The 24,379-nt window shown below is 38.7% G+C and overlaps 1 protein-coding gene across 1 annotated transcript; it reads right to left on the minus strand.

Annotated features, from left to right (window-relative positions):
* oprm1 (opioid receptor, mu 1) lies at positions 1 to 23,864 on the minus strand. The gene is made up of 6 exons (XM_062431052.1): positions 23,587 to 23,864; positions 4,962 to 5,350; positions 2,639 to 2,814; positions 1,713 to 1,891; positions 1,306 to 1,492; positions 1 to 33 (listed from the first exon to the last, which is right to left on the minus strand). Exons 1-6 carry the CDS (start codon positions 23,862 to 23,864, stop codon positions 1 to 3), a joined length of 1,242 nt encoding a protein of 413 aa, XP_062287036.1.
* Positions 23,865 to 24,379: the final 515 nt, after the last annotated feature.

The following is a 24,379-nucleotide window of genomic DNA, read 5'->3' on the forward strand; positions in this document are numbered from 1 at the left end:
TTAGGACAGGAGGCGTAGATCAATGAGGCAGCTCTGCACAGAGCAGACAGAACAGTATATCATATTACTGGCTTGTATAAATGTGTTTTATGGATCTCCGTCTGTACTGTCTTTGTTTACTGTACATTTAGTCTGTATAGTCGATATATTGATATTTATATAAATATAATAATAATATGAATAGCAATATAGATAATAATAATAATAATAATAATAATAATAATAATAATGACAATGTAGAATTAGTAGTAGTAGTAATCTTCAATTACAGGGTCATTGTGTTGCAATGACACTTTTTGTTTGTATTAAGTCTAGTCTGACACCTTTCTGTATGGATTTCAATTAGAGTGAAAGCACAGTCACGCAGGTAGTAGTCTGGCTTGTCGGCAGGTGAAAATGACCTGACCTGATGCAATTAAGCTTGTCAAAATGGTCTGTGCTGTGAGTCTCAGTCATGTCCTGGGTTGTTTGTGTGTGTGTGTGTGTGTGTGTGTGTGTCTGTGTGTAGGTGTGTGTGTGTGTGTGTGTGTGTGTGTGTGTGTGTGTGTGTGTGTGTGTGTGTGTGTCACAGCCCTGTGGTGACCTGCGTCACCTCTGAGTTGAGATCGTCGTTGGCAACACTGCCACAACAGCGAGAGTCCACCGACGACCCCTCCAAGGCTAGTCATACCTGCAGAGAGAGGAGTTATAGCAACAGGAAGTATGTTTATTTATGCAGTATACTCAGTTGTAATGTTTCATGAAGGTCTCCATACATCATACATACAGTGAGTACATTATTATTAATACATGTACAACATATATTAGGGTTGAAGGTTTTCATTTGATTTTAAAATGATTACTTCCTGGACATATAGCACTCTTTCTTGGGATTGCTAGGATTTCTTGTCATAAACAGAGTTTATGATGTTATTTATCAGTTTTAATATGTCTGAGTATAGGGGAATGTATGACCATCTTTATAGTGCTAACCTGAGGTTATAATCACACTGAACAACATCATCATCATTATTATTTTTATTATTAGTGTATTATTATTACTATTTGAATCAATGAACAACAGGAGAAGAGAGGCCTGACTAATCTATATCTTTTGGCCATTTGAGGAGAAACATTTCAAAGAAGAAATTCCATTTGCATGACATTTGCATAACAGCGTTAATGGAGAAGTTTTCTTTGCTTCAGTACACGAAAAAATTCCCAGTGCCAGCAGGTATTTTTTCCCATGAAACATTAGCATATTGTGGTGAGAATCTCAATTCCCAGTATACAACCCTTGTATATATACACACAGACACAGACTACCTGTTGATTGGACCTATCTCCTGTGTGTGCACTGTTGTCGTGGTCGCGTTGTGGGGCCTTGCGGCTAGTGGCTCCAGTGCGGGATGAATTCTGCATCTCCAGCACCGAAGGACTTGGTGTGCAGAACTCACGGAAACAACGCTTGAAGTTCTCATCCAGGTAGCCATAAAGAACTGGGTTCAGACTACTGCAAGGGGCAAAAACGGTCAAAAAATGTCACATTTTAAAACTAGATCAGCCTGAATATGCGTACCACTAAACTCATCAACCAAGAAAATTAAGCAAAATCACTTAAGAAATACCGTGAATGACTTAACTTAATTATTATAAATGATTTTTTAGAACTAATAGTTTCAGTACTAAAGTGAATATTCAGTATTATTCTAAGGCTGCTGCAGGATGTGTACCTGTTGGTGTAACCTAGGGCGATGCAGAAGTGCCAGGTGATGGTCTGCAACGTGGAGCTGGGGATGTTGATCAGAGCTGTGATGATGACAAAGATGTGGATGGGCGTCCAGCACACAATAAAGACGGCGACCACCACCAGGACCATGCGGGTGATCCGACGTAGGTTCCTGTCTTTCTCCTGTGAGTGTGAAGGAGGCAGGTGTAGTAAGAGGCAGGTTGAGTAAGAGTACAAGATGAGTGTGGGAGGAAAGAGGCGACACAAAGAAGAAAAGCAGGAGAAAGCAAGGTAGGACAGAGGAGAGAGTAGGTAAGGAAGGACATAAGGGAGGATTAGAAAAAGGATGGGGAGAGTAAAGAGGTAGAGAGAAGAGAAAAAGCATGATAGAAGAAAAGACAAATGATTTTTAAAAAATGCAGAGGTGGTTGGATAATGATCAGGAGATCAGTGGAAAAGCTATAAGTGGGAACAAATCCTTATTATTTCCACTTCTAAATACATCCTAATCAGAATTCACACACATTTTGCGGCACTAGATGGCTATTGTTTGTTTTTTTAAATGAAATGGTTGCTGTTGGTCATTTCACCTTCTACTGCAATTAATTAAAACTCAAACAACCGTAGGCTTCAGTTGATTTTCCCTAATTGCTTTCTCTTGAGACCAGCGTATTTACATGCATGCTCTGGGCAGCTTTCAATTGTGTTTCATTATTCTAAAACACACAATCAGTTTGTTATTCAGTAAATAATGTGGGGAATGTGGGACATTGTTAGACGTAAGCTTTTAGAATTTCACAAGATGCTTACTCAAACTTGAATTCTCATTTGCATTTGGTTAAAAACATTCGGCATGAAACATAGAAGATATCTCGCTGTATGTGCTGATTGTGGCTCATGTTTATAAAAGAAAAACAGATTTTTCTTAACCTGGGAGCCCGACAGCATGCGCACACTCTTGAGTCGCAGGATCATGAGGCCGTAGCAGACGGTGATGATGAGGACGGGCATGATGAACGCAAAGATGAACACGCAGATCTTCAGCAGGGTGTCCCAGTACCAGGAAGGGTGAGGGAAAATCAACTTGCAGTCAACAATGCTGGAGGCTGTGTAGGGTGATTCAGATTCAGATTCAGAACTTTATTTATCAAAGAAAGGCAATTCAGTTCCACAGCCTACCCAGTCCACATAAAATCCAATCTAGCAACAGCATTCAAGCATCAACATGCCAATGACAAAAGATCAGCATATGGGTACAAAAGAAAAACACAAGCAGCAGACACACTATGTCACCCTCAGGTCACCCCTTATATGGGTGAAGAGACACATATGCACACACTCTACATATGGTCACATCTCCAAAAACATTCATTTACATGCACATGAACAATTTCACAAGTAGTTATTTTTATCCACTCTGTTATCACTAACTTATATTAACTGCGAGGAACATAATGTGCTTCCTGTCTTTGAAATGTGTTTATTTAGTTTGTCTGAGGAAAATGAAACTAATGCAATTATGTACAAGTGTAACAATAGCATTTAGGGATGTGTCGAAAGATTAACTTAATTATGGAGTAATCTATCAATTATACCTCTGATTATTTGACCAATCTTTGAGTCTGCAGAATGTCGGAAAATAGAAAAAAATGCTCATCAAAATTTCCAAAATCCCAAGGTGACATGTTCAAGCTATCAAATGTGTCCTACCAATCGACCAAAACAGAGAAAAGCAGAAGATTTAATAAAAAATAATAATTTTCACTCTCCTTTTAGATCTCCACCAACTCATGAGGGAAATACCACTGCTAGATGTTTTCTTCACCAGCTAGTTGCTAATCTGCCATTTGGTACCAACCACAAACCACAGTTTTCTGTCTGTTTGTGTCTGTTTGATACGTGTCACGCTGACAACCAGAGGTCAATTTTCAAAAACTACTATTCTCATGGGGTTAAAAAAAGTCCCTACTTTTTTTTTTTAAGGCTTTGTTTTTTTTTTCTAGTAATATGACTTTGTTGGGGTTTTTTTATATGCATGCATATACATAATTAAGGTAGAGGTAATCAATAACCCAATCTAGGCTTTTTACTTACTCACCTTCACATAGATTTTTTTTATTGTTGTGTGCGTATTGACTGTGTATTGACTGAATGCAAACAAATAAACTCAATATCCTCATCCCTCTCCCCTCATTTCCTCTCATCTTTGTAATGTCCAAGTCTCTCAAAGGAATAAAATGCGCCCACAAAATACTCTGCGGGTGTGTATTTAAATTACATCGACCGAGATCTTTTGATTTGGCGTATATACCGTGTGTGAGCAGTCTGTTCAAATTTTCATGAGGCCAGTACTGTTTGCGTAAATGGGCTCCCTCGAGTGATTATAAGATGTTGGTGTGTATATATATATATATATATATATATATATATATATATGTATCACAATTTCCTTTTGCTGTTGATGAGAGCATCTGACATGTAGTAATTAATCTAAACATAAAGTCAATAACTAATTAATTCACCACTGTTTCACATCAAATGTTTTAGCCAGCTCTACAGAGATAAGCTAAAGTCTTCTGGGAAAACAACATTTTGTGGAGCTACAGCAACAATATCTTAGCACCATGCCTCCCTCCGAGTTCCAACATCATGGTGTCAGCAAATCTCTGATTAGTCTCTCTTCTCCAAACAAAGTTTCAATCACACTTGAGCAATTTTTAGTGGCAGTTTTCTGTCCATTACCAATGCAATTACACAGAGGCACTGTGTAAGAGAAGCCTTTCTTTGCAGCTCTTTGACCAGCCAGTGATATTACTAGCCTTGTAGCATTTTATTTAAGAGTATCATATAATTCTTTTGTCCAATTACACTGGAAAACCTATACAACTCTCTGGGTCTCCTATTATACAGCCTGCTGGAGTACAAACTTGCTCTTTAAAGCTGAAATAAAGAGAAACAGCTGAATGTGTTTTCCTCATGTTTTGTGCTTGCACTTTTTACCAAGACCTTACTGACCTCTCGCTACTACTATGCAATAATACTGATAATACTACTTCATGAGATCATCACTTTTTTACTCAGTTCTTTTAAATCTGGGAATGAAATATAGCCTACATTGTTGGCTGTAAAATTATTATTGTCTCCAAGGATGTTTCCAGAAGAGCTTATCCATTTTGTTTATCGATAAAAGATATACGTCCAGTTATGCACAATTCCTGTAAGCACAATAAAAACTGTTTTAGTGTGTTTGGACAGTTGTACTCAGCAATGGTGCATGTGTGTGCATTCTTACGGGTGACAGCGGTGGACGCCATGAACATGACAGGCAGCCCGATGGCAGAGGAGAGAATCCAGTTGCAAACGTTGACAATCTTGGCGTTGCGTGGTGTCCTGAAGTCAAGTGCTTTGACTGGGTGGCACACAGCGACATATCGGTCGATGCTCATGGTGGTGAGTGTGAAGATAGAGGTGAACATGTTGTAGTAGTCAATGGACATAACCATCTTGCACAGCACGTCCCCAAATGGCCAGGTCCCCATCAGGTAGTTAACGCTCTGGAATGGCAGCGTACTGGTAACCAAGGTGTCGGCCAGGGCGAGGTTGAAGATGTAGATGTTGGTGGCGGTCTTCATTTTGGTGTATCTGCACAGAAAGAGGGAGGGAGGGGATCAGGGAAAAGACTGAGTGAGAAAAGTTGAGAGTTTGAAATACTTCATCTTAAAATGATTTCTTCATTTAAGGACCCAATTCAGAAGCATGTGCTTCTGCTCTGATTCCAATAATCTAGTTTTATGAAGTTACAGACCATTTCCTGCAAGATGTAATGACATGGTATTTAGAGACCATCTTCCTTGCCACCTTGCATGTAATGAGATTTTGATCACGTAGCTATCCAAAGTAACCCATGTACTTTTTTGACTTTATTGGCTGAGAAATTACCTCTCCTAACTCTCAATTGTACACGGAAAGGAATAGCATGGAAATACATGTTGATTTAAATGCTGTGTATGTTTACCATTTTTGTTTAGGCACAGAATATTGCAAAAAAGAAAGTTTTAGAAAATAAGTAAAGTTTAAATTGATTACGAGAACGATAAAATGATGAAAACACGTCTCAGATTTAAACCAAGCATGTAGTTCTGGGTCTGAAAAGTAAAGCCAATGTGGAAGTGTCGTAAACCTGTATTCTTTCTAATGGCGACTAACTGGCTCCAAATAGAAGTCCGATTGTACAGAAGTGTACGAGAAAATTACCCTCTCAATTGATTTATTACCTCAGTGAACTATTTCCTAATGAGTTTATGGTCTCAATCGTTATTGTCAGGTCGCCTTCAATACAGCATGATGTTCATTTTGTCAGTGTTTGTTCCCATTTAGATTAAAATAGATGATACAGCAGGGTATGCTTTAGGCCGTTGTGATTGAGAAGTCGCTACCATGGTGACAACGTTGGATGGGTAACGTAAACAAAGAGTATATAGATGTATAGATGTAGCTATAGCCTCTCTTTTTCAAGGTATTTTCAGTCCATGAAAGTTAATTGTAACATTTCAGTGACATTCAAAGTCTTGTTCAGCATTTTCATTGTATTAAAAAACCCTCACAGCAGTCAGATGGTCCGTTTTTCTGGTAAGTTCATCTTGATAAGTACGTTAGCATTAGCATTATCACAATTAACCATAGATTGTATGAACCATGATAACCATGCTAGCAGCTAGCTTTAGGGTCAGCTCCACTCTCTCATCTAAATATAATCACTTCTCAGCACTTCTGGTTCCAAAATTTTTTTTTTTTTTATAAACACAAGATGTATCTTTAACATAAAGGACACGTGGAACGTCAAGAAATTATTCAAATATGCAGAATTTATTTCTGCCTCAGTCACTGAACTCTGCTGTCATTCAACATGTTCTCACCCTGTTACTTCAGCACGTTGCAATCATAACAGATTGCAACGTCCCAGAGTCTCCTGGGAGGTTTTGTGAATAATTCAGCCCCCTTGTGTCAAGCTTTCAACCCGTTTTGTGATAGCAAACGTCTAATTGCTCAGTTTAGAAGACATTGCCCACAGGGGTCCCAGACTCCTTGAGGTTTTCTAAAGTATCTCAAAGAAATGACTGTCCTCTGACTGTTTACAGACAATATTGTGCAAATTTCTCCATGAACTGTATGATATGGATATCCTGAAAAGGATTTACTTTACACAATTCAAATATTAATAGTTTTTTTTACAACTCTGGGTTTGGCACAGAAACCAAATGTGAAATGAATGAACATGTGTTTGCTTACAGTAAAATACATTTCATCAGTATGACTAAAAGGATTCTGACTAAAGGTGAATGCATCTCACTCTGTTATGTAGCTTTTTGAGGTTTAAATGAACAGTGATCAAAGGATTTCTAGGAAGATCCCTTTCATATTACAAAGAGTATTTCTTTTTTAAAAAGTCCTTTCACTCAGCGTGGTGGAAAATTGGGCAAAGAAGAGAGGCATTTGAAAGAGTATGAAGCATATTGGAGTGTTTATAGAAAACAGAAGAAAGAGCATTAGCACCGAGGAGGATGGAACCCAGACGATTGAAAGGGCTCGACTGTTTAGAGCTCTTGTCAGCAAAGAAATATGGCGTGTTTAACGGTGGCTGTCCTCATTGCAGTAATATATCTTGCATGTTATAACCCACACATCCAAGACTCAACTCGAATATGTAAGAAATAACAATCATAATCTAGCTAGCCTGATGATTACGACACATTTACAGGTGGAATCCAATGTTCATGGGAAAAAAATGTCGTAAAAATACAATTAATGTATTTATTAGTGAAAACAAGGGGTGAAAGTATATTTACTGATGTACTGTGCTTCAGTGCTGTTTTGAGGTACTTGTGCTAAGATTATTTCCATTTTATACTTCTTTATACTTCCAATTCACTACATTCCAGAGATAAATATTGGATTTTCTTCTCTATTACAACTGAAGTTACCTTTTAGACGAAGATTTGAATCCAGCAGCTACAACAGTAACATGCTGCTTACACTTTGATGCTTCAGTATTAATAATCCATTGATGATGATAAAATGTCATGGGGAATAAACATGTACTTTTACTTCAATACTTTGCTTATGTACTTTTACTTATTTAGGATTTTCATGCAAGACTTTTAGTTATAAGTATTTTTACATTGCTGTATTTTCAACCAGACCACATTTGTCAAGCCTGAGTGGAGTATGGCACATGTAAAATGAGAGAAGGATCTCAGTAGCTGGGTCTCCCAGTGATGTCAATATACCTGCGAGCAATTATAAAGCTCTACATAATGGCATTACGCAGTTAAGAGCTAAAATATTGAGCCATAATGTAGAAATCCGGAAATTAGAAGATTCTCTCGGTTAAAGGCTCTTGTATTCTACTTTCATTTATTAATTTTGCACTTAAGATGTTCTGATTGTAAGCTTTTTTCCCATTTATCTGTAAATCACTATATCCTGTCTTTATTTAATATATACAAAGCACAGCAGTGATTTTACTGTTGCTGCACTATTTCATGAGAAGACGACATCGACATAGCCCTGTTGTAAGGTTATTGAATTAATCTGAGTGACAATGATACATTATACCCACTGGCCTTCACTTTATTAAACCTCAACTGCCATTATACCACCAAGGTAATTTACTTCTGCATTGTTCTCGCACCCTCCTCAATAATCCCAAATCCTCTTAACAACTGGTGATGACAGTTAGTTCATTAAATTCTGATTAACTTTAACACTGACTGCTTAGTGTGTTTGTTATTTCAGGCTTTATTTGCACGGGGACCGACAAGACAGCTCAAGAGGCAGTAAAAGCTGTCACCCTACGCTGAGTGGTGAGCTGGAGCTGAGGGTAATTTCCAACATCCCCTTATTGACTTTGAGAATGTCGTTAACATGGCTGCAGATGATAGCTTGTGTTTCTCCTATGTGTGTCCTATGTCTGAGGCTTACGTACATACACCACACCACATGGAGGTGAAAAGCCTCATCTCGTCTAAATTAGATAAATTAGTAATTTTATTAATGAGTTTTCAGCTTTAATTTATTCTTTGCCCTTGAGGTTTCATCACACTGATCACCCATTTATTGTATATTGTTTATTAAATCAACTAAATGCTTTGCCGTCTTTATCAATTAAGAAACCTGATATATTTCTAAATAGTGGGAATTAATTATTGTTTCTGCTATTCCCTGACATCCCCTCTCCTCTCTTAGACCTTCATTGACCAGCCGTCTACAAGGCTGCTGACTGCAGCTTCAGGTCGAGGCAGTGTGAGCCCAGCCAGAGGATTGGGACCGCCATGGAGGTAAGTCTTCCGCCTTGTATGTTCCTAAGAGTTGTCGCAAAATGTTGCAATGCTAGCTAACAGCAGCTGATGGTGATAGTGATGATCAACATGTCAGTTTCTGTCTCCTGAAACCTCCCCTCCCCTGCCCCACCATGTCTTCACATAGGCTGCATTCAGAAGCAACTACTATATTAGTAGTACATACTGTTTTGGCAAAAATGTGGCATGTAATGTGCAGTCAAAAATACCCAGATGTTGTATTGATTCAGAATAAATCTATAGTATGCTTCCAACCAGTCTACCTCACCTACTGTGTCCCAAAATGCAAAGCACTGGAACAGTCACAAAAAACAGTTATTTCTGAAATAGTGGTCAACAACACTGCAGAAGTTTTGAGCCAGCATTCTCAAAGCTGTTGTAATTTTCTCTGTGAGGAGCTGCTGGCTAGATGAGACAGCCAGTCATCTTGACCACTGTTTTTGGTTACTTGCAATTCCGAAACACCAAATTAAACAGATTTAACAGTTTCATACTGCACACCAGCAGCACACTGTATACTGCAGTTTTTGGTAGTGTGTAGTAGGTGCTTCTGAATACAGCTATACTGTGTTGCTGAGCCTCCACTCCCAGCATCATGTTTTTCAAATATTGTAATTGGTGTGAGCCAGGCAGAGAAGTTAAATAAACTGTCCATATTTCAATCCAAAGTATTCTATGAGGATTTGCTTAATTACTCAACACAACAATAACTAAACATGAATGTAAAGTTTGGGTTTTGTTGTTGCCAAGTTTGTTGTTTGTTTGGAAATTTTGTTTGTTGTCGCAGTTGGAAATGAAACTCCTGTGCCAACCCTCTCCTAACATTTACATATTAATTTGTTTTGCATCCAGACTTCAGCCTACGGTTAGGTTAAAAAACAAAAGCAATTTGCTTCAAGAAAAGTTGGGATTTCAGTTAAATGTTGATAAAGTAAACACATCTTGCTTCGTGCTTGAAGACATTGTTACATTTTTCAATATTTAACCAAGTCCACCATCTCTATCTAAATATTACCATAAGACATTTGATTCATCTTTAAGTTTCAACAAGTGAATATTGTAGGAAAACAGATTAAAGATATATTACAAGTGAATGTTTTGTCAACATGTATGAAGATTTTGCAACTTTGCAGATGAAAAACTTTCCCTTAGTGCTGTATTATAATTGATAGAATTTTTAGCAGACAAGGTTCCTTGTGCACAAAATGATGTTTCCTTGAAAAGAGATACCCACCAGCAGGTATTTCATTAAATTTAAAACACTTTCAGAAGTTGTACATAGCTTTAATGATTTTTGGGATGTTGTATTACTTGATAACATAATGTTGCAAAATTTATATTTACCAAGGATATCTCCCACATTATTATTTTATCAAGTGTAAAATTAATTTTCATGCCAGTGGTGATCATTTGATAAATATCGTTCATAAAGAGGATACAGATCTCCCGCAGCTTGGTATATCATTTTTGGAAGAAACCGCTTGACGAGAAAATTGAATCTCTGTTAATTCTGCATAAACAAAAGATAAGAACGTTATCTTAGATCTCAGTAAACAAACAACAGATAAAAGTGTTTACAGAAAATAAAAATAGTGATAGTGAAGCCACAGAGAGGTTATACAGAAGTAAACATCTGCACAGAGTAAACATTAAGCTGAAGAAAATACCATCTGCCTCTATGCCAACTTGACTTGCTCTTTTCCTCGACCAATGAAGCACAGAGGCGGCAGAAAGATCTGCAGTAATGGACCTTAAAATCATCAAAACAGCCCTTTCAGTGAAATCATGTATAATTCATGTCTTTCCATCAACCCATTAGCTATGGTTCCCTCCTGGTGTGGCGAGACACTCTTAGCTCCTCTTTATCATCTGTCTTTATTTATCCTGTATTGAGAAAAAAATGATTTGGTAATGACGGTAAATTATCACTGAGATGATTCTCACGAGAAACTGATTCTTGAAAGTATAACACGTGCTCCATGTTAAAAGGAAGACAACCTGTAGCCTAATCTCACAGGCTGTCCCCAAGGATGCATTATTCACACAGCCAAATTATTTGGCACACATCCATTTACACAACTGTATCAGTGAAACAGTGTTAATGTGCTCATTTGAATACATTTACATAAAAAAAACGTCCTTATGACAATTGAGGATTGGTTGTTTCAATATATAAACAAATTCAACAGAGCTTAATGTGGCCATTTGTGCAAACATGTAATTATGGTAAAAACACTTTAGTTTTACGCTCCCTCTGACCAAGGACCAACAAATCTTACATGTACTGCTGCATGACAAATTATTGAAAAGAAAATTAATATAACCTCTAGTCCAGCTCTGTAATGAGCCTCAGCTGCTGATGAATCTGTAATGTAGAAATACAAAAACAGCTATTTAATTGGTCTTTTTCTTCTTCTTTTCGTTTCCTGTTTTGAAGATACCATGGATGCTTTGTACTTAGGAAAGGTCATTCTTGTCATTTTATTTCTCATTTCACACAACTGCAACCAACTGGATATTTCCTTACAGTTTTAAGTAAAGTCAGATTTTCCATGTTTACGTAGACATTTAGACACTAAAACTCTCTGCTGCTAACTTTCTGCTGGTGCCAATAATTGTCACAGATGGTGTCTCTGTAATTGGGAGGGTCCAGGCTAATTCTTGCTAACAATAATAACAACAACAGATGAACATTGGTCCAATTATTTCTGACCGGCAATAATGTCTGAGCCTGTTTTCCTTCTGGTTACATTAAAGAAACACAGACAGAGCAAGTGACATGAAAACACAAGGGACCACCAGGCAGGAAAGAAATTGCATCTTGTCCAGTCACACAGCATGTTCCTGTAACGGTACACAGCATAGAGCCATCTAAATGTGCCTGAATGTTAATTAGTTAATAACTGTCTGTTTTCACATGTGAGGATCTTGCTTCACCATGGCAACAACTGTGATCAGCCAGAAGGGAATCGCATGGAGAACATGATTATAAACTTACAAGAAAATAATGACGCAGAGAGCGAACACTTGCATTGGGTTTTATGTTTCTGCGTGCATAATTCTCAGATTTAATGAGGCAGTGACAAGAAAAAACTTTTCATTTCTTTGTGGCCAAATATTACATCATCTCCAATTTAGATAATACCCATGGCACGTATGCTTTCTGTTGTTTTTAAGGTTTAGTTGAGCAATTTGGTGTTTAGTTGTTCCTTTATTGCCATCAGCTGCAAAATTAACCATTGAATATTACCTCCACTCTTGTTTAATGCAGTGGACATAGAATGTCTTAGATAGACAAACACAAACCTAATTCAGTTTATTACTGTGTTAATAACACAGTAATAAGCAAAGTGAGTGAGGAAAAACAAAAAACAGATGTGTCTGTTCATTTGTGTGACGTGAGATAGAAAAAACACAAATTCGAATAGGATTTATTATAGTTCATTGTTAGTTGGTCTGGTTAGTTTTTCTTTCCTCTTGTGGCGTTTGATGCGTCAAACTGATAATTTTGGAATGCTAACAGATATTAAGACGAATAACTTGTCTGGGCATTTAAAACTACCATCAGCACCAGTGTGAGCGTTGTGCATCTATAATTGGACCAAACCTGTTGTGATTCAACAAACTCAACAGACCATACTTCAACAAAATGTCAAAATGAAACCTACACACTCTTGGTCAACGGTTTGGAACAGAAGTTGATTAATTTGCACGGTTCTTGTTATACAGCAACCTAAACATAATTCATCATTAGCCTGTGAAGCTGGCCGGTTTACGCGAAGCCTTGTATATGATTCATGGGGTGCTGCTGGGCACATATAAACCATTAAGTCCTGGTTGCAGAAACAGAGGCTGCTCATGTGAACAGACATCTGTAAGCCTCTGGCTCTCACCAATGACGCTGGCCATGTGCACTGCAAGGAGCCTGATGGATTGGGGAGCACAGGGTGTGACTGTGTGCATGTCTGACTGCGGGGTATATGTTTTCATGTCAAGCAGTGAGAGAATGTTGAGATTTGTTGGTGCTTTCACTGCATGTATGTAGTTTTTATTTTAGGATTGTGCAATATGGACAAAATACATGGAATCTTATATTTAGATATTGATACACAGTCAGTATCATACATATTTTACATTGTCTGGGAAATCAAGTGAATGGAGAAAAAATCACCAGACTAGAATAACTGTTGTTTTTTTTTTTTTTTAGCAAATTCAGCTAATAAATTAAGGTACTTCATCACATTGGTGATCATATAAAAATATAATATTGCCATGAATCAATCCAGCTGAATGAGTTGAAATATTGCCCACAATAGCCACAGTCATCAGTGATATTAAAAGGACAGTCACTCTGGTATGAACAGTGTGCCAAATTTCCCCTCAGTGATTGACAAGTTTAGATTGTCTTGTGGCACATACGCTCACTGAGCATTTTATTAGGAACACCAGTGCAATCTAATGCAATCCAATTCAAAAGCTCTGCCATAATTTTTTACCTTTACGATACTTAAACATTAAGCTGTACATTATGTTACAGATGCTAAGATCACTGCTATTTCACTGCGATTTTTTGTTTGCTGTAAGCAACGGGTTTGAATGGCTTACTGTGCTAGCGGACATTTTAGCAAAACTAGTGTTTTGCGGGTGTGGTTTGAAAGTCTCTATAGACAGGTACTTCTGTTTTCTTGCATTGATTTGACATCGTTGTATAAACGCTGTGAAAACAATAACCTTTTTAACTACCTTTCAAGCCCACACAGAATGAGGGTTTGCTACTCACAACAGTCGTTTTCAGCGGAGTATTCCTTTAAATTTACCTCTCAATTTTAAATTTTTATTTTCTCAAAGTTTAATGTAATGTAATTATAAAAAGGTACAAATTATTTATAATCTGCAACACTGAAGGTGAAGTAATTTATGCTTAAATTATAACTTGATGTAAGTAAATGTTTAAATATGCGTTACAAGTCTTGACTGTAAAACATATATTGAGTTTTACCATGGAATGATTTGTCTTCAAACCCATAAAACATGAGATGTTAAAAATCACCTTGGAATATCAGACTTTATGTTTATTAATTGCATTGGTGCACCGGCTGTAAGTGAGCTCCTGAGAGTAATATAGCTGTGAAAAAGCCAAGAATAAAACAGCAGGGACTGCAACGCATAAAAAAGCTCACTAATAACACATATTTCTCTCATGTCCTTGCCTTGGGTCGACATAAACAGTGAGGTGAAAGACAATGAATATGAGGAGACATTACTCATTAGGGACAATGAATAAATGACTTCTCTTTTCTGTCTTTATGACAGTGGATACTTTCTGCTTTTATGTTAATCCTGTCGGGAAACCACATTTCTTTTGTGGTATCAGCCAAATTAGAGTATGCTCAAATTATTGTTTTTAATTCTCTTGGGAATAATTTCAGTAAATGGAAGTCATGAAAGTCACTACTGGGAAGATGCTGCAGTAAAGATATATCCCCATGTAGCCTTTATGAGTAAATGGACCTACACACAATGTCAGAGGCCATGAGATGTATGTTGAGATATATATATCTTGATGGTGATAAAAAGCCTGTGGAGATTTTAACTTCTCAAGAAAAGATTTATTTAAAAAAGGCAAATAGTGGAAGACAGAACTTGTAATATTGAAGATGGATTAACCATTTTCAACAGTGAATCAGTTCTCCATCATTATGCTCAATATATTTCAAAACAGGTTTGCAAAGATATGTTATTTCAGATGGTTGACAGGATTATGTAGATTTCTTATTAAAGGACATGTTAATACACTTGACTTAACAATAGTGGCTCCCTAAATTTAAAAAAAGAAATAAAGAAAACAAGGACTAAAATCACATGATAAAGTATTATGAAGATGATTTACGATACCTGAGGCACCGTGTTGAGTGAGAGGTAATGGATTCTCATCGAGGTCTAAAATCCACTTTCAGAGAAACAGGATTAATTTCAAACATGCAGAGAGAGATTCATGGGTTTTCATATCTGAGTTGGCCACTTCATTTAACACCTTCAACTTTTCATCATTACAAAAATGTGCGAGTTGTCATAGAAACTCAACGGGTGATAACACTATCAAGTATTCACAACCCTTGGTTTGAAATGATTTTGCTGCGTTTTCGTGTGCCAGATAGAAAGTAAGATAGCATTTAATGATTGATGTCTGTATCATATCAGGCTCTTTTTTAGCAGCACAATCACAAAGACAAGCACAAAGCAATGAGAGTGTAACCAAACCCCCCTTTAATAGACATTCATAGACATACCAGTGATAGGTGCCATAGGTTTGGGTGAATTAGAAAAAAAATAGGTGATTAATTATCATCCTCTCAGCCAAAAGTACCAAAATGGCTGACAATGTATATTTTACGATCTAGAAAGCAGTAATGTGTTGCACTGGTGGCATTAATCTGTTTTATGAGCCAGGCCAGAGTTCTTCTCTATTACATCCTGTCTTTTTTCTTTTCTGGTTCGTCATATCCCCAGTTTAAACTTTCCTGTCTGCATTGCTGTATCTACCTTTACCTTACTACAAAGAACAAACAGACAAACAGAGAAACCAAAACATACACCAGATAAAAAAAATATGATGAATTAAATTGATTAAAAAAACAAATGAGTGTGTGCTTGCTAGGACCTTTATGCATGTATGTGTATGGCTATGAGCGTGTGTGGATCAATATACCAGCCTGAAATCAACTGATGCTGCTATCTCTTGAGCTGCCTCCGAACATCTGTCATAACTCACATACATACTGAGAAACACACACACACACACACACACACACACACACACACACACACACACACACACACACACACACACACACACACACACACACACACACACACACACAACATGACCACAGACACACACAGATAAATAGAAAAAGATGAGCAGCTATAAGTCAGAGAGACAAACAGCTGGACTCAGTGTGTTTCCTGCTGTCAGGCAGAGACAGATGGACAGTCTTGTGATAGATGTGCTGCTGTGGGGATTTGACAGGATCATGGTGGTGCAATCATACAAGCTCACATACACACATGCTTTCTATGTTATGGAGAGTTAGAGAGAATGACAGAAAAATGCATGCATTCAAACAAAAATGCACAAATAAACATTCACAAACCCACAAACAAGAGCTTGCACCAACATTGCATTACTGTTGGCTTGGCTAGTTAAGTTCTTACTTACAGAAGCCTCATAAACTGCAGAGGCTCCCTATGATTTCACACAAATAGATTGACACAGGAGGAGTGCATTATTTTAGTGCACAAAAGTTACAGTGGTTGCAGTCCTCCAGCATGCAATAGGCTATCATTAAATACTTCTTATCACTGTATTGAATTCAGCAAATCAAGGTTTTGTTTTGTTTGTTTTTCTAATTCAAAAGCATTTCTGTAGAGCTGCAACAATTATCAACAAAAAATTAATTACCAAGTAATTGTTTTGAGTCATTTTTTAAAGAAAAAAGCCAACTTGTTCCAGCTTCAAAAATATGAATATTTTCTGGTTTCTTTCTGTATTCCTATGATAGCAAACTGAATATTATAGGCATTTGAGGACTTAACCTTGGACTGTAGAAAACAAAGAATTTCTTTCCAAATCTTCTTATATTTTTTAGACAAAACAATTAATCAACTGAGAAAAGTATCATCAGATTAACATATAATGAAAATAACAATTACTTTGCAACCCTAGTATCAGCTAAAACATTCCTCCAAGAGTTTGTTTGCTTTCGTGTCAGTGCTGTCGAGTCCAGTTCCAACACTTTTATCAATATTTTAAAGGCGTTGCCAGCAAAATCAATAAAGCCAGTAAGTGGTGTTTCTCACTCAACTAAATCAAACACCTTCTAGTAAAGGCAGTAGAAAGCCAGAGAGGGATCATGTTTTTGTTGCTACACTGTTAACAGGTGGGTTGGGTTGCGCGTGTAGAGGAAGATGTGGGATGTAAGGGAGGGGGAGTGGGGCTTTGATATTCATACTTGTTTCTTTGTTCCACATTGTTTAGCAAGAACATCCATCAACAGTAAGAGGTGAAATATTGGAACAGTCCTGATTGGCCTGACTGAAATTGATGCAAGGAGATCAATATTCATACACAAATACAACTCTGGTTGGGGGGGCGACTCAGCAGATGTCCAATTGATCCACAGTTACTGTAAAAGGTGTAACACAACCCTCTCCATGCACACAGGCTAATGAAATAGGTCATGCAAACTGCCTGGTAATTGATATTAATCATTACTTACCTCAAGCAAGTTTCATGTACCTGAAAGTTGCTTTTCATTTTATTAATAACATTAATTTAAAGCAAGATCTAATTGTAAAGCAGGAAATGAATGAAAAATCAGAAATGCTTTAGAAAAAAGGTCAGCTGTTATATGATATATTTGTAATTTATATTCAACTGGCTGAAACATCCTAAATAAAAAGTTAAGATAGCTGAAATTGTTACAACTGTGCCGAAAAGTTATCATGCTTTTTGTGGTTTTCTATTATTTGTATACTGTTATGATGTGTTATGTCTGTGTTAAGCATGTTCCCTGTAAGTCAAACCTGCTCTGAACACTATGTTTACAATGTAACCTCTACTTCCTCCTGATGACATTAGATTGTTTGTGCATCTCCACAAATGGCTTTCTGTTGGTTGCTTTTGTTGCTATGGTTGTTGCTAAGGTTGTAACATGGTTTGTTCACGTTTACCACTCACATAATTACCAGAACGTGTACAGATGTAGTTGAGAAGTTTCTGTTTTGAGCAAAGAATGAGTAAAAGAGATGAAATCCTACTACTATTGTTTGTTGACTTGGGACTCTGGAGCTGCTGCATGTCTGCTGAGGGGCGGCTGACCAAACAGAACAAAGTGGGCTCATCAGGAGCGAGACTTGAAGACACTGCAGAGGCTGAACTGAGGGGCTGCATAAAGGGCTAGTATAAGATAAATGAGGAGTTTTTAAAAAAAAAACTGTAAATCATCAGCCTCAGAATGTAAATATAGACCTGTAAATGTGCATAACACTTTCCCCTCTAATGTGTTGGTAATGATTTGTAGGGATGAGTTGACAAAGCCACAAAAAATAAAAACCTAACCTAAAAACCACAATTCTTTATCTGGCAATGACAAGCAGAACAATCCAAACTTGGCCTAGTTGGTCGAACGTAGTTTGCAAAACACTTCAAACAGCCTCTAAATTGGATTATTGAAATCACAGTGACAAAACCCACACACAATACATGTATTGAACAAACACTGCATTGTGTTGTGCCCTCAACCTGATTCACTCCAATGATGGTTTTCCATCTCCGGAAATATGACAAAAAGACATGGGGAACCAATTTAGGCCAAACCCAGATCCTCTGTGATGATCATGGAGAATGAGGGGTGGAACAGAATTATCATATTTATTTAGAAAGCAAATCTCAGCTACTGGCCGTACTTTGAAATGTCAGTCTATATTGAAGAAGGACATGTCATAGAGTATAAAAAGCAGAATCAGAGTAAGTGAGTCACTTTATAATCGGCAGACACACAAAAGAGCCACTAGCACCCATCAATCATCACATAGAGAAAGAGACAAAAATCTCTCTTTTGTTCCTTCCTCTTTTGTTAATCATATTTTCATTCTTCTCTCTACTGCAATTCTCTGTGTGCATAAGAGTGACAGTCACTTATTTCATCTTCGATTTCATTCTCCACTACCAACATTTGACAAATACTGAAATTCTTAAAGCCTTGCGTAACTGGCCATGAGTGAATGATCTTCCTCTGTTTTTGTGCTTCTGTCCTTGTCTTCATTTCTTTCTTTTGGCAAGTTCAACAAAACGTCTCCTGTTGAATCCAGATTGACAGCGGTCTAATTCTACAGCAGCGTCCAATTGTGTTAAAAAGCTCATAAATCCCCCCCCCCTCACACACACACACACACACACACACACACACACACACACACACACACACACACACACACACACACACACACACACACACACACACACACACTTACAAACAGGAAGGACAGTCTAATTACCTCTCTACACTCTCTACTCATAATTGGCTTCCCAAAAACAAATTAGACACTGTATGATCCTGTTATGTGTAGATGCACACGTTTAGTAAAACCAGCATGCAGAATACCTACTCCTTGAGTCTCACACTGTGCTGTCAAATTCTATAATACTGATAATGATTGTTACAATTCAGGCAGCTTTTTGGTAAACGCAAGAGTCAAACAATTAATCTTCATTAGCTACTGATTGCTTTATTGTTGCTGGGGGCAGAGGTAAGGACCTGAATACATTTTTCTTGACTCATTCTGTGCCAGGTGAGTTTGTCAGTACTCTACAGCAAATAAAGTAATTGCAGCATAAAAGCCAGAGGCCAGCAGCAATTATCAAGCTGTCCACTCGTCACTGGTTAACAGCACTGAAGGCCATAGTGCACAATAGGTGCGTGTTCAGCTCTGTGAAAACAGCTCCTACAAAACAGGTCAGAGTACAGGATCTGACATATTTACAGATTGTGAAGAGGTAAGAAAAGGATGTGCTAAGCACTATACACAAATACACGCAGTAGAATTCAGCTCTGAAGGACAGATGCTGTTCTGGATTGGAGAAAGTTCAAACCTCAGAAGTTCAAACCTGATGGAGGAGCAAAAAATAGTCTGTTGTTGGATTAAATCCACAGCTCATCTGTGTATACCTGAGAAAAGTCTATATGCTGGATGCTCCTGTACTTCGTCAGCCACTAGTGTGAACAGGCATGTCAGATGTGCTTGGCTCACATCTATTATGCATGATGTTCGTGAATATACATGAAAGGTATCTAGATTTTCTGAGCAACTATTATCTATTCACAAGTCTGTGCCATCAAAGAGATGATTTAAAACAAAGTCAATGATAGTGAGGGTTGATTTGTGTGCCAAGTAAAAATACTATGCATGGACAGTGACGAATTTGTGATAATGAGTGGGATGCCATTTCTCTTTACCCACACAAGTCATCTCCTATTCATTGAGGAATAACCTGGATGGTTGCCAGGTATTGACAGCACATCAAAAGACTGCAGGTTAGTTACTTGAAACTCAGCCTGAGAACGGATACTCCCACTATTTGTCATGTCAGGCAGTGGGAGCAAAGAGAAACCCTTTAGAGAGCAGCATTAGTGAGTGACTCTCATCGTAAGATCATCTTTCATCCTCCTGAGGTTCAAACCCTTGCGTACACAGCAGGGACACAGATGTGTAGAAGTTATTTTGATATCACGGTAAGGGTAAATGTGAAGAGCAACAGAATTGTGTAAGGTCACATTTGTTGTACTCCGACATGCATGTTCAGACGTTTGGTGTCAGGGAATGAGAAAGCATCCAAAGTGTTAGAGATGCTTGGCTGAACGTGGCTGACCAGACACAGCTGCTCATCTTGTTGGATTGGGGATGGTTTGTAGGGCTTTGGGGGAGGTGGTGGAGGTGGTGGTGGTGGCTACGGCACTGTTGTAAGTGGAAAGGAAAAGAGAGAAGAGTCATTTTGCTCTCAACACGCTCAAAGCACCTCCCAGTGTTTCCATGGTAGCATGAAGCAATTCACACTGGTGGCGTATTCCATGTGGATCCCAGCGGTTTCTGTTCAACCGCAATTGATTTTTCCAATTGAGCGTGCAGATATCTGGCCGTGTTTATTTGAAGTTTGCGGATGTGCGTGTGCAACGAGCAGACAGAGAAAGAGAAGGATGGGGAGATAAAGAGGGCGAGAGAATGTTTTATGGCTTTGAGGTTATCATTACTCAGCCAGAAAGGGGGAAAACATCTCTCATCCACTGCTGTCTCTATTTAATCTAGCAAAATGGCATTCAAGGCTGTGACTGTAAAGTGGGGACGGAGAGTTCAAGACTACATTTCCATTTACAAGTGAATATCCACTGTGTGTCATTACCTAAATGACTGTTCACTCTAAATCTGCCAACAGAGAGAGAAAAGACCAAGAGACGGGCAGAGATAGGGAGAAAGACAAAGAGCGTAATGAATGTTAATGACCCTGATGGACTGTGTTTTTCAGAAGAACCACATACACATCCTTTACCTTACCTCCAATTCTTTTAAAGCTGCATTAGTCAAGCTGAAAAAGTTTCAGAAAACTTTTCTCAGGCACACCTGCACACATACACACACTCCTAGTTGTCTGTCAGTACCAGAATGATGCCCATTTCATTACCATTGAGAAAAGGCAAGGGGAAGGGATGGGTCGTCCTAAATCCTTTCCCACAAAGCAGCCAAGGATGAGAGAGCTCAAGTAATGCCCTTCACCATCTATCAACGGCTTTGTTGACAAACTGCTTTAGAATACATAATACAGTATACCAACTCGTACATCATAATCATCCTTGTACTTTTGCCAGACAGCTGCGAACATAGATCGCCTCATTAAAACAATGCTGGTGCATAACTTTGTATTTCAAAAGGTGATTTCACTTCCCATTTGCTCTCCCTTCGTTTTTCACCTTATCTTGTTGCTATGGAAGTGCCAGGGGGACAGACCTGGCGTAAGTAATGGAGGGTAGAAAACATCCGACGTAGATGCGAAAAACATCTTGCAAATATGTGTGCATTCTTTAGCAAAACAGAACTATTTTGGGGGAGCACTCAGACTGAAGGGGGTGATGTGTGCAGTCTGGCATATGAGCATTCACTCGATACTGCATCTGTCCTGGAAACAGTGGAGAAGTGAGGAGAATAATAGGCCCAACCCAGAAATAATGTGATATGGTAGTAATGGAGATGTTAATCCAAACAGAGAAGTCTAAATTCACTAATAAAGTGAAGGCATTTCACTTTCAAAGCCATTAAGGCACCTGTCTGACAAGTTCAGCACAGCAGATCCTCCACTCGTTTACTCCTCACTGACTCCATCAGACCAATAAAGTGGATAATCACAAGGTGAGGATAATGAAAGGGATTACCCTCACCTTTATCTCCATCCTCCTTATCTTTTAAATAGCTCGCAACTTGATCAACCTCCTTCCTGCAGACCTCCACACTTATCCAGCTTTTTTCCAGGTTCATCTCTCACCTGTTTTGGCCTCATTTTTCTCCTCCAGTCCAGTGCTTTTTATTACCTGAAAGAGCCTCATCTGGAATGACGTAGCATCGGCCAGGGAGGATTGAACCAATTTAAATGTTGTTTTTTTTCTTGTTTCTTGAGTCCATCTCGGTGGGCTGATATCATTAGTACAATAGGTGATTTTCAATGCAATTAATGTGTGTCTAGGTACATTTACAATCTGAGTGGGTTTCTTTGTGAATCAGTTTGGCCATATGTATGAACATGGAAAATATCCATCTTATGAGAGATTCTTAAACTCTGAATAGCCCCAACACTATTATTTCTCCCTACAAAAGACCTCACTCAACTGGTCTCTAGTTTTAGTGTGCAAAATGACTGAATGAAGATCCGAGGTCTCACCTATTCTGTGGGCAATTGGCCTTGACATTTCTCACTAGTGCACCATGGATCATCATCTCTTACCTCTTGTGACAGGCGATTAAAGAGTATAAAAGTTCTTCCTGTGACAAGATCCTGCAAGTGTGACATTAGTTTGAAAGACAGTTTGAAATATTAATTAATGAGATGTCCTAGCTGAGTGAACAGATTCAGACTGAAAGTGGCCTAGATTTGAGTAGGAAGGACATGTTGGAACATTTAATTGAACTCTTACATTGCTACCATGAGTTCTAGAGATCACAAAAATACTCCCTAAAACCATACAATCTTTTGCTCCATCATGTATAAAATCAGGAATGCTGGAGTTGAGTCTTGAAGAACAACCTCCCTTTCAGATCAGTGTCATAACATATCTAATTTACTCTTTGAATATCTAATCTGCTGTTCATACTGGAGGAGGAAAGCAGCATCTGACAGGATTCACCGTGCATTATGGTTGTTGTTTTAGCACTCACATGAGGGTCATACACAGCATCATGTCATATCAGTGGAATTTCAGAATTTTCCAGTTTAGTTAAGGTTATGTGGATAAGAGAGTATGCTGTGTGGCTTTACATGCTATATACCCATCCATAGAGCATGAACTATTTGTTTTGTTGTGATGGATGATGGCTTGCCGATGTGTGAACAAGAAAGCGTGTTTTAGTGCAGCAGCCTTTCCTCTCCATCCCCTCGCTCGGCTCGCTTTTTTTTTTTTTTTTTTGCTTTTTGCGCGAGGTTGGAGGCATTTTACGCACGAACTGCAGCTGGCAGCACTGTCAACACCGCATTCACATGGTCTCACTCGGCCTCATAAACACACGCACACACACACACACACACACACACACACACACACACACACACACACACACACACACACACACACACACACAGACAAGCACGCCTTTTATGTTCAATGCACAGCAACAGGTTATGCGACCCTTCTCACTTACATGTTAGAAAAATATGTTTAAAACAAAAAGGCCTTTGTGTGAGTACTTTGGCAGTCTTACCTGACAATGATATACATGACCAGCACGTTCCCAACCAGCCCCACCACACACACTATGGAGTAGAGAGCGGTGATCACGATCGCTATGATAACCGGGTTCGTGTCGTCCTCCATCCCGGGCATCACGCGTTCCCCCCCGCATCGAGCTTCCGCGAAGCTTGTGGTGTTGTTGCCGTCGGCGAAGTTCAGACACAAGCTGTTGTTATTGTTGTTGTTGCTGTAAAGCACGGGGATCGGTCTCCGGTAATCCACCTCTGTGCCATTGCCTGCGCTCTCCATGGTCCTCGCTCGGTATGTTTCTGTGGGTGCTGCGCGCGTGGATCGTCTCCCGCAGGTGCCTGGCGGTGGACTCGGTGCCTGCGATGCCCCTCTGGGTGCTTGTCAGTTGTTCAGAGATGCACCGTGAAATCACCGTGTTGAAGAATGTGAGTGCGTGTGATGTAGTGAGGGTTAACGCCAACCTGCTCGAGACTGAGTTTACTGACGACCCTCGCGCGGCACAGTTGTCCTACACGGGACAGACGCGACGGCGTGAAAATGAATTACTTCGCTCCCTTGTTTCCTCCCTTCCTCCCCTCTTCTTTCCTTCTTTCCCACACTTCCATCCTCCACTTTCGCTCACCTTCACTCCTCTCTGTTCTCTCCTTCCTTGTTTCCTTCTATCTTTTTTTAATCATGTCATTGTTCTTCTCCTTCTATCCTTTTACTTGCTTCCTTATCCATCCCTTTGTTTTTCTCATTCCTTATCTTTATTCTATCTTCCTTCCTTCTTTCCTTTCTTCCTCCCTTTTTCC

This window comes from Scomber scombrus, chromosome 12, assembly GCF_963691925.1.
Source record: "Scomber scombrus chromosome 12, fScoSco1.1, whole genome shotgun sequence".
NCBI classification, from domain to species: domain Eukaryota; kingdom Metazoa; phylum Chordata; class Actinopteri; order Scombriformes; family Scombridae; genus Scomber; species Scomber scombrus.

Excerpts from the sequence above, each read along its gene's own strand:
- oprm1 (XM_062431052.1), bottom strand. The coding sequence starts at position 23,864 with ATGGAGAGCGCAGGCAATGGCACAGAGGTGGATTACCGGAGACCGATC. Across the intron at positions 5,351-23,586 it reads GTCATGTATATCATTGTCAG|ATACACCAAAATGAAGACCG; the intron begins GTAAGACTGCCA and ends CTTTCTGTGCAG. Across the intron at positions 2,815-4,961 it reads CACCATTGCTGAGTACAACT|CCTCCAGCATTGTTGACTGC; the intron begins GTCCAAACACAC and ends CACCCTACACAG.